The sequence below is a fragment of the Ovis aries genome, chromosome 11, assembly GCF_016772045.2.
Source record: "Ovis aries strain OAR_USU_Benz2616 breed Rambouillet chromosome 11, ARS-UI_Ramb_v3.0, whole genome shotgun sequence".
NCBI classification, from domain to species: Eukaryota; Metazoa; Chordata; class Mammalia; order Artiodactyla; family Bovidae; genus Ovis; species Ovis aries.
The window spans coordinates 55,127,428-55,142,187 of NC_056064.1; the positions used below are offsets into that span (position 1 = coordinate 55,127,428).

The 14,760-nt window shown below is 58.9% G+C and overlaps 1 protein-coding gene across 6 annotated transcripts in view; it reads right to left on the reverse strand.

The window, feature by feature from the left end:
• Positions 1-844: 844 nt before the first annotated feature.
• Positions 845-14,760, reverse strand: part of UNK (unk zinc finger) — a 32,392-nt gene continuing 18,476 nt past the window's right edge. For 3 of the 6 annotated variants that reach the window (XM_060395854.1, XM_060395856.1, XM_060395857.1), the window contains 14 exons: positions 13,742-13,918; positions 13,481-13,611; positions 12,634-12,808; positions 12,026-12,143; positions 11,576-11,660; positions 10,299-10,441; positions 9,727-9,927; positions 9,091-9,156; positions 8,467-8,641; positions 7,568-7,669; positions 7,272-7,460; positions 3,957-4,138; positions 3,098-3,355; positions 845-2,302 (listed from right to left, as the gene is read on the reverse strand). In XM_060395854.1, coding sequence (XP_060251837.1) covers positions 2,147-2,302; positions 3,098-3,355; positions 3,957-4,138; positions 7,272-7,460; positions 7,568-7,669; positions 8,467-8,641; positions 9,091-9,156; positions 9,727-9,927; positions 10,299-10,441; positions 11,576-11,660; positions 12,026-12,143; positions 12,634-12,808; positions 13,481-13,611; positions 13,742-13,918 — 2,158 coding nt within the window. In that variant the 3' untranslated portion in view covers positions 845-2,146. The other 3 variants (XM_027974091.2, XM_060395855.1, XM_060395858.1) reach the window with 3 other exon arrangements.

The following is a 14,760-nucleotide window of genomic DNA, read 5'->3' on the forward strand; positions in this document are numbered from 1 at the left end:
GCCCTCAGGAGACCTTGAGCTGCCCCGATTCTGGACCCCGGCCCACCCCTCACTCCCCCGTGTTACAGAGCAGCGAGGCGGGCGGGCGTGGAGGTAACTGATGCTGTGGCGGGGACTGGGGCAACTGGGATCACTGGTATTTTGGCAGAAGGCTTTGAAGAAACCACCCACCAGACATACCAGGCTCTGTGGCTGGTGCCAGCACGGGAACCTGGCACTCTGGTGAGAGCACCTGGAGTAGGGGGCCTCCCCCAGCGCAGGCTGAGCCCAAGGCGCCGCTCTAGACAGCAGGGCTTAGAGGAATGGCACCCCAGACCTGCCTAGGGGAATGGCCCACAGGCTGGGAGTCAGAGCCTGGGGTTCATTGTCATTCACTTAACCGTGGTTCTGTCACTTCTTAACCTCTGAGTCACTTAACCTCTCGGAGTCTGCACAGGGGTGATCAGATAAGGTCATCTCCAAGGCTCCGGGCAGCTCTGTTCCCGAGGCAGGGGGAGGGAGGTGGCCCGAAGGCTCCCTCAAGGGGCAGGCCCACCCTTCTTTTGATGCTTTTATGAGCAGGCACTGTCTGTTCCTGAGAAACTACTCAGGGCCTTGTCTGTTGGAAGACAGGTATACCAGTTGCCACTGACGACAGAGCTCTGAAGAGTTCTCTGGCCTGGGCGGTCTCTGGGTCCAGGATTAAAGGCCCCAGCAGGCCTGCGGCAGAGAACACACCGTCCAGGAGCCCGGAGCAGCCCTTGCGCCTGGGTGGGACAGCCAGCTGGGTGCCAGGCCAGCGCACAGTGGAGAGGCCCTCATTCAGGGCCCCGCTCTCCCGCACCCCCATGTAAACAAGCTGCCATCACAAGTTCATATTTTATTTCCAATATGTCTGGAGCTTTGATTTTTGCATTTTTGTAAAAAAGTTTTCACTTGATTCATTGAAAGCCCTTTCGTGCTAAGCCCAAGCTGGGGCCTGGGCCAGGCCAGACCCTTGGCGGCCCTCTCGCTCCCACCCCAGAACCCCGTGCGGGGAGCGGGGTGGCCTCCCTCTGCCCACTCTGCCCTCCCACCCCTGCCGCATCTCTCTGTACAGAACAATGTTTAAAATGGAAGCTAAGACACAACATACATCAGACAGGCACGCACACACATGCACACGGCGCCTGCTCCCCACTGGGGCAGGACGCCAGCTGCACTCAGAGAGCACCACGGAATGCATACAGAGCCCTGCCCGGCCAGGAGGGCAGAGCCGGGCCCTGCCTTGGTCCTCACGGTCCGCAGCTCCTCCCCGCCCACTGCCCTGCTAGCTGCCAGGGGGAGGGCTGTGCTGGGCTGGGGGGCAGCTAAGGGCCGCGGCGGGTGTGGAGAGGGCAGTGGCAGCCTCTAGGTGCCCCAGGGCCAGGGAGGCTGCTCCAGGAGCCCAGGGCTGCGGGAAGGGCTGGGGAAGACCCCGGCCTCAGGTACCTGAGGGGTAGAACGCCTGGGCTTTGCCCCTCGAGGAGCGTCAAGGGCCCAGGGTCGGGAGTGGGGCTGGCCCCACAGCTTTGGCCTGCCAGCCCAGACTAAATACACATTTGGTAAACCTAGGAGCTCGGCGGGCATGGACCCCCTCTCAGCCTCACAGCTGGGAACCAGGGTTGCCCCTGGGTCCTCCACACTCTGGCGGTTGCCCTGGCCTGGGGAGGCGGGATGAACAGGGCCTGCCCTGAAGGCTTGTCTCCTCCCCTCGGCCCCCTCGAGCTTCCACCCTGACCTGCTCAGGCCCCAGGAAAAAGTTAAAAATAGTTAGTTCCTACATAAAAAAGAGACAGAAACAAATTCCCTGCCAGAAGGCTGGTGGGAGAAGAGGGGACTTTGTCTCTGCAGCAGGAAAGGTAGGGAGCGGGCAGGGGGAGAACTGCAAAATAGTTTTTTTCTTTTAAAAAGTGCTTGGTAAGTCTGTTTTAAAGTGTGTGTCTATATCTATGTACAGATATACACACACTGTTCACACGCGGGCCGCCCACGCATACCTACACACGTACAGAAATGTATACATATACATAATCATATACATATACATACATACATACATACATACATACATATATATATATATATATATACTTTAAAAAGTCCTAGGTGAGAAGATCTGAGCCAGGCCGGGGCCGGGCCTGCAGGGTCACGACTGGAGGGAATGGGCCCGGCTCGGCTGGCAGACGGGGCACTCACTGCCCTCGGCACAGAGCTCACACAGCACGGCGTGTTGGCACGGCAGCACCGCTCGGTTCTGCTCCTGACACTTAAGGCATTTCACCGACTGCATGTGGAATACGGCCTGCGGAGAAAGGGACACCACAGTCACTGGCCTGGCCCCTCATGGGACAAGGAGCTCCCTCAAGTTTCACTCAGCCCCTTCGGGTGAGGAAACTGGGGCACAGAGCTCTAGAGCCTGCTCACAGCCCCCAAGAGGGCAGGGTCAGAGGCCAGGCTCATCGCCTTGAGGCACCCTATCTCTGCCTTCAGCTGCCAGTGGGCCCAGCGGGCCCCGGTGGGGTGCGGGAAGGCCAGGGCTGCTCTGCAGCTCCCACAGGGTCAGGCCTTTCCTCGCACCGAGGCTTCCTGCCTCATCTTGTTAGATCTTGTAGTGACCCTAGGTCCCCCGTGAGAACTCTGGGGTCTGGAGAGGGTACCACCGGGCCTGAGGTGACAGGGCCACATGTGGGGCCTGGCTGCCCGAAGTCCAGTGAAGGGAAGAAAGCTCTTCCCTGCTAGGTCGTGCTCCTAGGACCCGGCAGGGCACTGAGGAATGCAGACAAGAGCCCCAGGGACCTAACATTCTAGAACGTCTGCTGGCGTGCAGAGCTCCCAGGAAGGGAAGTGGTCAGGATGAAGCCTAGGACGCAGGCACACTACCGCAGCTCCGCTCAGGCCTGCCCTCCCAAGAGCAGGGTGGGCCCTGGCGCCCCTACCTCCATTCTCCCCTCCCCAGTGCGGGCGTCCTGGTTCAGCTCACCTGAGGCAGAAACTCTCAGGAGGAGGGTAGCCCACCCCGAGAGGCAGGGACCCATCTGAGTCCCAGCACTGGCCGAGGCCACTATGCAGCCTCACCCGTGCTCCCCAGGGTGCTGACCTTGTCCACTTGCTCCAGGTGAGCCCGCAGCCGCTTCTGGAGAGAGTGGAGGGTGGAGAGTGAGAGGGCCTCCAGGCCGGGGAAGGCGGGCAGGGCCTGTGGGTCGGGGCCCGAGTGCAGCCGCTCCAGCTCCTCCTGCAGCTTCTTCACCTGTACCTCCAGGGCATCCCGCTGCTCCCGGGCCAGCTCGCACTCTGCACCTGCCGCGCTGGCCCGCTCCCCGGCCTCCTCTGCCTCCTTCTTCCAGGCATCACAAGCCTGTGGGCCCAACACGCAGCACCTTGTCACGATGGCCCGCTACCCTTCTCCCCTGCCCGAGAGTGCGTCTCTGGGGGCCCGTGGGGGCCACCGCGGCCGTGGGGCCTGCTGGGAGCTGGGGCAGGTGTGTCTGGGAAGGGGGGCAGGGAGGAGGGCTGATGCTGCCTGCAGAAAAGAGAAGTTTCAGGACCTGCGAGACCTTCTGTGGGCAGGGCAGGGGGCCAAGCCCAGCGGAGCAGGGGAGCACCAGGCAGAGCTGGCCAGCACCTCGAGGGGCAAGCAGGCTGTGGCCCATCTCAGAACCCAGAACCCTGGACCCAGAGCTCAGGAGTCAGGACTTCTGCGGAGAAGCATGTGATACTATGAGACCAGACCACACGAACAGCTTGGAGAGGGGATTCCAGGCCTGTGATACCAAACACCCCAGGGTCCCAACTGACAAGGCAAGTTTTTCCATGGGGGAGAGAATAAACAGCCGCGTTTCTGCCCTGCTCTCCGGGACCCCTGGCTCCCCCAGCCCCTGCACCCACTCCATGTAAGACAGGCTCCGGCTGAATGCCCTGGGGCCTGGGGAAGGCGGGTGGGCCTGGGAGCTCAGTACCTGCTTGGCCTGCTTCCAGGACTCCTCCCACCGCTTGATGGTGCCGTTGGCTTCATCCAGCTCCTGCCGAAGCCGGGCCAGCTCGGCAGCCCCCGGCCCTGACAGGAAGGCAGGGGAAGTGCCCGGGGAGAAGCTTCCAGAGGCAAAGTGCTCCCAGATGCTGCTGTTCATCCCATTCAGACCTGCCCCGGGAAGGGGAGGGCCATCAGCACTCTGAAGGGCTTTGGGCCCGGGCCCTGTCAGCCCTGCCTGGGGGCTCCTGGGGGCTGTCTGTGCCAGGCTCCAGCAATGCCAGGCTGGGAACTTCACAGGGATGTGTAAGCACCACCTGTTACTTCTGCGTTTCAGCATCCCTGTCTGTAAAGCAGGGTTCCCCTCACTTGCCTCCCAAGGTGATTCAGCGAACTGGGGAGAGCAGCCAGAGAGCGTGGTGATTTGTGATCCCAACTTCCAGGCTAGAGGAAGGGGAGCCTTCTCGTGATGTGAGGGCCCAGGAGGAGATTCAGGAAAGCAAGACATGGGTCAGAGCCTCAGATGGCAGAGCTGGAGCAAGAAGAGCTCAGGGAGCCTTGGGCCCAGCCCCCTTGTTTTACAACAAGGAAACGGAGATAAAACACGTTGCCAGGAATCACAGAACAGTAAGCGGGAGAGCCAGTACAGTCAGGACATCTGGCTGTAAAGGCCTGTGCTCTGTGATAGGCTAAGCCATGTGCTTACCCAGTGCCCTCACCTGCTCAGCCCTCGCCTGGCCATTTGGCGGGTGTCTGCTTAAACAGACTGGTTCCAAATCGGGAGAGGAGTACGTCAGAGCTATATGTTGTCACCCTGCTTATTTAACTTCTATGCATAGTACATCATGAGAAACGCTGGGCTGGATGAAGGACAAGCTGGAATCAAGACTGCCAGGAGAAATATCAACAACCTCAGATATGTAGATTCTACCACCCTTATGGCAGAAAGTGAAGAGGAACTGAAGAGCCTCTTGATGAAAGTGAAAGAGGAGAGTGAAAAAGTTGGCTTAAAACTCAACATTCAGAAAACTAAGATCATGGCATCCGGTTCCATCATTTCATAGCAAATAGATGGGGAAACAGTAGAAAACCGTGACAGACTTTATTTTTTTGGGCTCCAAAATCACTGCAGATGGTGACTGCAGCCATGAAATTAAAAGATGTGTGTTCCCTGAAAGAAAAGCTATGACCAACCTAGACAACATATTAAAAAGCAGAGACATTACTTTGCCAACAAAGGTCCCTCTAGTCAAGGCTATGGTTTTTCCAGTAGTCATGTATGGATGTGAGAGTTGGACTATAAAGAAAGCTGAGCGCCGAAGAACTAATGCTTTTGAACTGTGTTGTTGTTGAAGACTCTTGAGAGTCCCTTGGCCTGCAAGGAGATCCAACCAGTCCATCCTAAAGGAAATCAGTCCTGAATATTCATTGGAAGGACTGATGCTGAAGCTGAAACTCTAATACTCTGGCCACCTGATGCGAAGAACTGACTCATTTGAAAAGACCCTGATGCTGGGAAAGACTGAGGGCAGGAGGAGAAGGGGGCGACAGAAGATGAGATGGCTGGATGGCATCACGGACTCAATGGACGTGAGTTTGAGTGGCCTCCGGGAGTTGGTGATGGACAGGGAGGCCTGGCGTGCTGTGGTCTGTGGGGGCGCAGAGAGTCGGACATGACTGAGCGCCTGAGCTGACCTGAGCTGTGGTTCATGGGGCTGCAGAGTCGGACACGCCTGAGCTGCGGTCCGTGGGGTGCAGAGAGTCGGACGCACCCGAGCTGAGCTGAGCTGAGCTGAGCTGCGGTCCGTGGGGTCGCAGAGTCAGACGCGCCTGAGCTGAGCTGAACTGAGCTGACCTGCTCATGCTGTGAGCCCCTGCTCTGCGGCCCCTGAGGTGCCCCACCTTCCGAGGGAGACCTATACCCACCTCTGGCCGCATTCTGCCCACATGCATCACTTTTATGACTTACTTCTTGCTCCTTTTCCCACTAATCCAGCCAGGATTTTCCAGAACCAAATGGATTTAAGAAAGTCTGTCTTCCAAGCAACACAAGCATGGCCATGTGACCAGTGTCATCCCATGTGGAGACACAAGGCCCTCAGCCCCATCCTGGAGGCAAGGCAATCCACCGCCTCTGTCCTCTCACTCAGGTGGTGTTTCCTCCAGGTTAGGTCCCCCCATTATTCTGAGTCACAGAGCCGGCCCTTTGCCTCCACACGAGTGAGGGTCTCTAAGTACGCTCTCATGGCTTGGCGCCTGTGCCTCCCCCAGCAGACCATGGCACCATGCCAGCAGGGATGCCTGAGCCCACACTGTATCATATACTTGCTCAGTTAACTACGCGGGGAAGGAATGAATGAATGCGTGGCCAGTATAGTCAAGATGCCTCCAGAATGTGTGAGGCAAGTCAGAAAGACACAGCTCTAAGCCTCCAAAGCTGACGGCTCAACGTCATTGCTAAGTGTCTCCAGAGAGATTAGGGCAGAACCCACACCTCGTCGGAAAGTCAAAGCGCACCTCAGAGGCTCAGGCTCAGTGTGACCAGGACGGCCAGCACCCTCAGGGGCCTCAGGGTGGGGGGGTGTTTCTGGTCTCTGGGAACAGCTGCTGGAGGGGGAGTCAGAGCAGCAGTTGCTGGTGACCGAGAGGCAGCGGGCTGGGCGTCACGGGTTTGCGTCTGTTCCACAGTGAATGTTCACCAGGCCCCTCATACACACAGGTCATACACACAGGTCCCCTCCTCACCTTTCTAGCCCCTCTGCTCTGACCTGCCTTCCAGAGCCCTGGATCTCACAGTTCCAATGGTGGGTTTGGCAAACAGCCTTTGGAGTTAGAGCTGCATCTCCCTGGCGCTTCTGCCGGCCAGGAAGGCCACCCTGCGCTGGGGGTGAGCCTGTTCAACCTCTCCCTTGGCCTCCAGGAGCTCTGGGCGATGGGCAGAGCTACCACACTGGCATAAAGAGCAGACGGACGCCCTGGCAACTCTGAGGCCATGTTTCACACTGTGTACTGGTCTGGCACCTGGCACTTCACTTGCATCATTTAAGCCTCAGCACCAGCTTACGAGGTGGTACTGCCATTATACCAACATGACAGAGGAAACTAAGGCAGAGAGGTTAAGTCACTTGTCCAGGTTCACACAGCTCAGAGCACTGTGGATCAGGGGCCTGACTCACCTCTGAGCCCAGATCCCCAGCTCTCACCTCCACTCTGTACTGCCTCCAGCCAGGACAGAATGCCCAAAGGCACTTTCCAAAAGCCCAGATTCCCGCCCCAGGCCTTAGGGAGCCATACTGGCTCTTACCCAAAGATCCATGGGATGCTGAGGTCCCCAGAAATGTGTTCTCTGACTGGCTCAGGTGGCCCTGCGGCTGCTGCAGGAAATGAGAGGAGAGGCTGACAGGAGGAGACGGGGACGCGGAGTGGAACGAAGCAGAGCTGCCCAAGGAGCCGGGGATGTTCACGGGCGCGGAGCTCTGCAGTAGACTGCCGCCTGCAACAGAGGCCAGGAGGGGGACCGAGTGAGGGCTGGGTGGGCCATGCGGGGCCAGGCTGCCCCCCAGGAGCCCGCCCCCACCCCTGCCCCCCACCGCCCAGTACCCATGGTGACGCTGCCTGGATGGGACACAGTGCTGTTGTCGAAGGTCTTCTCTAGGGCAGCCACCCCAAACTCGTTCAGGTCGAGGTCGTCCAGCGCGGACTCTGGAGGTAGAGTGAGAAGCGTATGAGCCGGCTGGCCTCCCGAGGGGCCACACAGTCCCCAGGTTCCAGGCCCCGCCATCTGGACCCACGTGCCCTTAACTGCCTCTTCTCCTGGCCCTGCCTCATCTCAAGGCTCCATAATGCCTGGGCTGCTCCTCCACCCAGACCGACCCCTGGCCAAGTCCAGCTCCAATGACTCTCCGTTCTGAAGCTGTCTTTGCTGGCTCCAGGGGGAAACAAGTCCCTGCTGGCAGGCCTCCTCCCGAGCTCCCTGAGGGCGGGCAGGTCTCTGGACCCTCGGTGGCTAGTGCCTAGCAGTTGCCCAGCACCCATCCACTGGGCTCTGTGGAGCCAAACGGGGAGCGCAGGAAGGGCCTATCTCATCTGTCACCCCAGTGCCCGTGAAGACTGGGCACCAAGCCTCACCCACACGTGCCTGGTAAGGAGAAGGTAGGAGCATCTAATGACCAGGTGCTCTGAGGACAGCTGGCAGGCTGTTCACAAGGACACCTGGTTGGGGCTGACTGACACCTGTGGTGGAATGAGAGTGCACACCCCCACGGGGAGAGACCCCTCTTCCAACCTGTACAGAAGAGCACACGGAAGGGCTCATGTGCTTGAAAGCCATCTCGGCCCCGCACCGTGGACACATGTTCCATCCAGGTCAAAGGACTCACAGCGCGCCCACTTTCTGATCTCCCAAGACCAATGTCTGAAGCGACCAGCCTCACTCCAGAGACCCAGTATCCCTGACTACAGACCTGCTCCTAGACTCGCAACAGAAGTGGCCCAATTACCTATGACCGACTCTACCGTGTCGCTGGTGGGGTAGAAGGGCAGAGCATTTGCATTCATGCCAGGGACGCTGCTGGTGCCAGCGGGGCTAGGAGGAGTGGCTGCTAGGCTGGAGGTGATGCTGGAAGAGATGCTGGAGGTGAGGGGGCTGCCCACGGGGAGGACGCCCAGCATGTCCTGCAACGAGAGTGAAGAGAAGATGGGGTTGGACACCCATGGAGGCCGTGGCCAGGAGCCGGCGGCAGGGGCTGGCTGGGCAGATGGGAAGGATGCATCCCAGCTCTTGGCTTGTTCCCTCAACACCTCCTGGGGGGCTGGAGAGGGAGACGTGTGGCCTGGAGACTGCAGGCCCCCTCACCCCTAAAACCCTGAAATAGGGAAGGGGGAAGCGGGTTCAGTGCCAGTGGCTCAATAAGTTTTTTGACTAATGAATGAATCCAGGTGGTGAGGGGCTCCAGGGCCTGACCCCCCCACGCCCTCTGGATTTGGGGGCCCACCTTAATCTTGCCCTCAGTCTGTAGAGAAAGTGGTGCCCAGAGCTCCCTGAAGAAGCCCCCTGGGGTTCTGGGCCTGTCCTGTCTGCAGCAGGTGCCAGAAGGGGAAGGCGGGGGCTGAGGGCTCTATACCTGTTTGGGCTGAAGCAGAGGCTGCTCTTGACTCCTGGGCTCTAGTGAGTGGGGTTTTAACTTGGCCTGAGAGAAAAGTCAGGGAGCAGGAGATGAATGTGGTGCTAGGAGACCTCCTGAGCCCAAGAGTCCTCCCAAGCATCAGCTTGTGGAGGCTGCAGGGACTGGGGCAAGGAGGTGTGAGGCGCTGTTGTGTGGTCCCCCTTCACACACACACACTCTCCTTCCCTCCCCTGGGGACGAAGGGGCATTGCCCCTCTCCTCCCTGGTGACTCCAAGTCACAGAGAAGCCCAGTTCCGGACCCCTCTTGTCCTGCTCCGCAAGGCCATACTGCTCCATCAAGGCAGCACGGGGCAGAGCAGAGACTGGATGCAGGGTCAGAAGACCGCGGTGGGAACCCCTAGCCCTCAGTCGATGGCTCTGATGCTGGGTGAGGTGCTTGCCTCTAACCTGCCTGTCTTCATCTGTAAGATGGGATGGCCTCACCCACTCTCTTAGTCTTTGAGAGGCTGGGATCAGGGACTTTCTAATTCTGGGTCATGCTCCCCGTAGCTGGGCCAGGACAACCCTCCAGGGCTTCTCTGGCCACAGGCAAAATGTGGCTAAACTCACTGGGCTGCCCCTGCATCCCTTACCTGGCATTTCAAATTTTTCAGGTACTCAGCTCCCATCTGGTCTTCCCTCTCGAAGCCAGGAGCCTTCTTATAGCTGCCAGGGGCAAGGCCAGACTCCCCAGGAAAGACAATGCCTTCCAGATTGGAGGGCTTCCGGATGGAGCCCGGTGGGGAGCCACAGAGGTTAGATGGGCTGCCGAGGCTGCTGTTTCTACAGAGGAGCTGCAGCGAAGGAAGAAAGTGGGCCGATAAGCAGGATGCAGGTGGGGGCATGGCTACCCTCCATCCCCTTGTCGGAGGGAGAGTCTCCAGCAAGAGGCTCAGTTCCATTTCCATTTGCCAGGGAGAGCAACCAGCACCCAGAACTCAGAACCTCATGAGGTGCTCTGTCCCTTCTACAGGTCTACCCAGGCTGATCGTAGGCTCTGGGGATACCACCCCAGCCATGATCAGCTTGTGACAGAAGAACTCTGGAGCTTAAAGGGCAGAACCCCCTGGGCAGAGGCCATCTCCCCAAGCACAGGGCAAGAGAGGCAGATGCTGGCTCTGGGCAGGAATGGTGCCCCCACCCTCACCCCCAGACAGGCACGTACAGCGCTGAGGTCAGGGGCGTGCGGGCTGGAGGGGCTCACGGGCACTGAGTCTCCAGCAGCAGACGGCATATACAAGACGGGGCCTGGCTGGGTGGGGCTGGACACAGCTGAGGAAGGCTGCAGGTCGTCACTGAGGGGGGGCTCTGCAAGAGACGGGGCAGGGTGTCAGCCAGCCCCTGAGCCAGCTCCGGCCCTCCAGAACCGCATCCAGGTCCCTTTAAAGGAGACCACACAGCCCCGCGTGTGAAGGGAAGGCGCCTCCTTGTTTCTCTCATCACACACCGCACTGTGCACTTACTACGTGCCAGGCAATCTGCATGATTCGTGAATCTTCACAATGACTGGAAGATAGGAGTAGTATCCTGGTCTCCATTTTACAGATAAGGAAACAGACTCAGAGTGTTTAGGTAAATCTCTCAAGGTGGCTGAGCTGGAAACAGAAGAACTGGGATTTGAAGCCCAGTCCACACGACTACGAAGCTTGGGCCATTCATCAGCTCTCCGTGCTGCCTTAGCCAGGCCCACCTCTGAGCCAAGTGTATGCTTCCCCCTTACTGGGCCTGCAATTTCTTCTTCACTCTAATCCCTGAGACAAGGCCTAAGGCTAGGAAGGGGTTAAGAACAGCCAGCAGTGGTCTGGGGTGGACAACGGCAGTAACTCAAGCCTGTCTCTGAGATGGGCAGGGCAGTGTGGAGCTGCACTGAGCAATACGGCAGCCTAGAACCACAGGCCACGGCTGAGACCAGAACGTGGCTGGTCTGGACTGGACTGTGCTATAGTTATTCAAGTACACACTGGCTTTCAAAGACTTGGTTTAGGGAAAAAAAACCCTTGATTTTATATTGATTATACTTTATTTTATGTTGGGTTAAATAAAAATATACTAAAAACTAATTTAAAACTATTTCTTTTTTTAGGTGAGGTTCCTTGAAAACCTGCGATGACGCAGGAGGGCTGCATTAGGTTTCACTTGGACAGCTCTGCTCTCAGCAGGGCCGAGCGCCGTGTTCCATCAGTGGTGTCCGCCAACGGGAGAGGCACAGTGGCCGGGGCTCTGCCTGGGACCCTGAGCGCGCCACCAGGGGCACAGTCCCTGCAGTCTCACCACCCTGGAAGCTCTGGGTTTCGAGCCAGCTCCAGAGAGGTGGGGTGGGGCGGCGGGGGAATGGAACTCCCAGTGTGGGCAGGGCCCACTGCTGGCTGACAGAATGAGCTTCGGGGAAGGGGAGCAGGGCAAGGGAGTGGGCCCTGCCCCAGGGCAGCGAGAAGAGCGTACGTTCTACATGGGCGAAGGCGCAGAAGGGTCCTCGGGGACAGCTGCCCGACTGCTGCATGTCGTTGCACTTGGTGGATTTATAGATCTGGAGGGCAGAGCAGAAGAGAGGCAGGTCAGGCCTGGGCAGAGACAGACGGCAGCCGGGGTGCCTTCAGCAGGGCTGGGTTAGAAGTCTCTTCTTTCTCCTCCCCACTCGAGGCCACTTCCCTAAGTCTCTCCCTACCAATTCCTCGCTCAAGACAGAGTGAGCAGACACGGCCACCCCCACGCCGGGGACCACCTCCCTTCCTGGGTCACACGTCCAGCCAGACCCAACCCAGCTCTCACAGAGGGATCTTCCCCACTCATGATTTTGGTCAGGGCTATGACTTTCCCACGTGCCTCTGGGCATTAAGGAGCCACGTTCACAGGACAACTGCCCCTCAAAGGATTCCCGGCTCCAAGGCCTACCTCGGGGTGGAACTGCTGCTCCGTGCGTGTGTGGCAGTACTGGCAAGAGTCTCCGTTCTCACACTTGCCAGGGTCTCCCCACTCGTCCCCGTGCTTTACGTTCGGACATGGAGATGACCTGGTTCAATAACAGGGTGCGTCAGAAGGATGCAGACTGGACCTGGGGAATGCTAACGAGATCACAGCTCAGGGCCCCTGTTAGGTATCCCGGCTTTGCAAAGCCAGGCTCAGAAACAGGGAAGATCACTGTAGAGTGAGCGCATTACTCGGGCCAGAAGCCAGGCTTTGCTTTGCTGCCCAGCCTGGCTACATCACCAGAAGGACACTGTTTTCTTCCCTTCAGCCAAGTCCTCCCTTCCCCCCAGCACTGTGCCGCAAAAGGAGAGCCAGGCTACAGCCACATCCTGGCTTGGCCCTGAAGACACCCTTCTGGGTCAGAACTAGAGGGGTTTCTAGTGAAAAGATCCTCATTTCACGCCAAAGGATCGTTCAGCTCTCCTAACCATTCCCCTCCCCTGTAGAGGGGTCCTGCGACCCCCGGGGCTGGCCTCCCTGCCCCCACCCCGGGAGCACAGTGGAAGCAGCCTCGGCCCTGATCTGTCACCTACCACCCTCCTCCCACGGCTGGCCTGCTGGTGCCAAAGGACCTGTATTTGTGTTTCCGGGGACTCCGCCGCCGGTCCTTGCTGTTGTGGTAGTAGGGGCAGGCGTAACCCTGACGGCACAGCCGCGGGGGCTTCTTACATGGCTCCGTCTTATAGTTCCCCAGCACGTAAGCAGTCTCTGCACGGGGGGCAGAGGCAGGGGTCAGGTGGGCAGGGTGGAGGCAGGGAAAGGAGAAGCTATTGGGAAAGGTCCAGGAGCCAAGATTTTGGTGACAGGAATGAGCAAGGTCCCCTCCTTGTGGGCCAACACCAAGTCTGCGACCCAGGAGAGAGGTAAAGAGGACACCACCATCCCTCACTAAAGAAGCTCACAGGTCAGAGTAAACAGGGAGTCCTCGGCAGGGCTGAGAATACACCTACTCGTGTACATACTCAGCCAACGTGTGTGTGAAAGCCCCTGAAGGTAGTTAGGGAGCACCAGGCTCCTCTGTCCATGGAATTCTCTAGGCAACAATACTGGGGTGGGTTGCCATTCCCTTCTCCAGGGGATCTTGCTGACCTAGGATCTCCCTGAGCCAGGTCTCCTGCATTGTAGGCAGTTTCTTTACCGTCTGAACCACCAGGGAAACCCCTAACACTTTGGGATGACAGGACCAGGGTCAGGGGTGGCCCTGCAGGACTGGGCTGCAGGTGGCTGGTGTGAGGTGGGGGGAGGGGGCACAGGCCTCCCAGGAGAGGTGGTGGTTTGGGGAGAAGGCCGTGGGTGGTGCTCAGGGAAGCTATGGGGAGGACAGGGGAGAGGACAGGCAGCTGGTGGCAGGGGCGTGGCCAGCCGTGTGGCCACCCTTACCTTGCCACCGCGGCTCCTCACTGAGGATTTTTTCTATCATGGCGTGGCTCGCGGCCCCAGCCGACTGGCCTTCCATGCTGCCCTCTACTGTGGTCTGGCCGTTTTGCAAGGCCTCCATTGCCTGGAGCTCCCTGCAGGGAGAGCAGCAGAGGAGAGACAGAGCAGGGAGGGAGCATGAGGAGGAAGGCAGTGGAGTGCCAGCTCTGCACTCCAGCTGCAGTCCTGCCCAGGGCCCTCAGCCCGGCACGGCCCTCAGCCCACCTGATGTCGTAGACAGGGGAGCGGAGGTCATGGGGCCCGTGAGCGAAAGCGCAGTGCAGGCCGTTTCTCGCGCAGTTGCCCTTTGCGTCGGTCTCGTGGATGCAGATCCCCGTCTTGTAGTAGCGGAGGTGGTAGCGGCGCTCCGTGTCCCCCGTGGTCCTGTGCAGGAACGGGCACCTGGGACACAGCGGGGCTGCGCGTCACTCCGCTTCCCCCGCCGCAGCGGGCTCCCAGCCCCGCCCTTTCCTTGCCCGTGGAAGGCTCTTCATGACCCGGAGGAGGCACTGATGTGGGTTGAGCAAACAAGCAGGCGACAAGTCCTGCTGTGGAACAGAGCCACCCTCCCGCTGCTAGTGGGGGCCGCAGCCCCAAGTGGCGCCTCGTGAGGCCTGGCGTTCCACGTCAACTTCTCAAAGGCTACTCAGTTGGGGCCCTGGGCTGTCCTGAAAAGAAGCTTCCTGGGGGCACTCTTGGGAGAACACATGCTGCCCAGGTCAGGGGTCTTCAGAGAAGCAAACCGCCTTGAGCTCTGGGTGCTACATTAGGCTGGGGGTGGGATAAGCAAGCCTCTGACCCCTGAGAGAATGGGGAGGGCTGGTGCGAGACGGCCAGTGAGGCGCACCCACAAAACCCCCAGGATGGCCCCCATCGCCACCTCTGCATGGGGGAAGCACACATTAGGCAGGATCACAACACGTGCCCTGAGGCCTTCCCAGGTTTGCCTTGTCGTTTGTTATGCCATCTCTTCACAGAGCTCTGTGGCAAAATATTTTGTTGTTCTTTTAGTCACTCAGTCATATCCGACTCTTTGCAATCCCATGGACTGCAGCCAGGCTCCTCTGTCCATGGGATTTCCCAGGCAAGAATACTGGAGTGGGTAGCCACTTCCTTCTCCAGCGGATCTTCCTGACCCAGGGATCGAACCCGCATCTCCTGGATTGCAGGCAGATTCTTTACCACTGAGCCACTGGAGGAAGCCCTGGCAAAATATTCAGAGTCAGCAAAAAGGGGAACTGGAG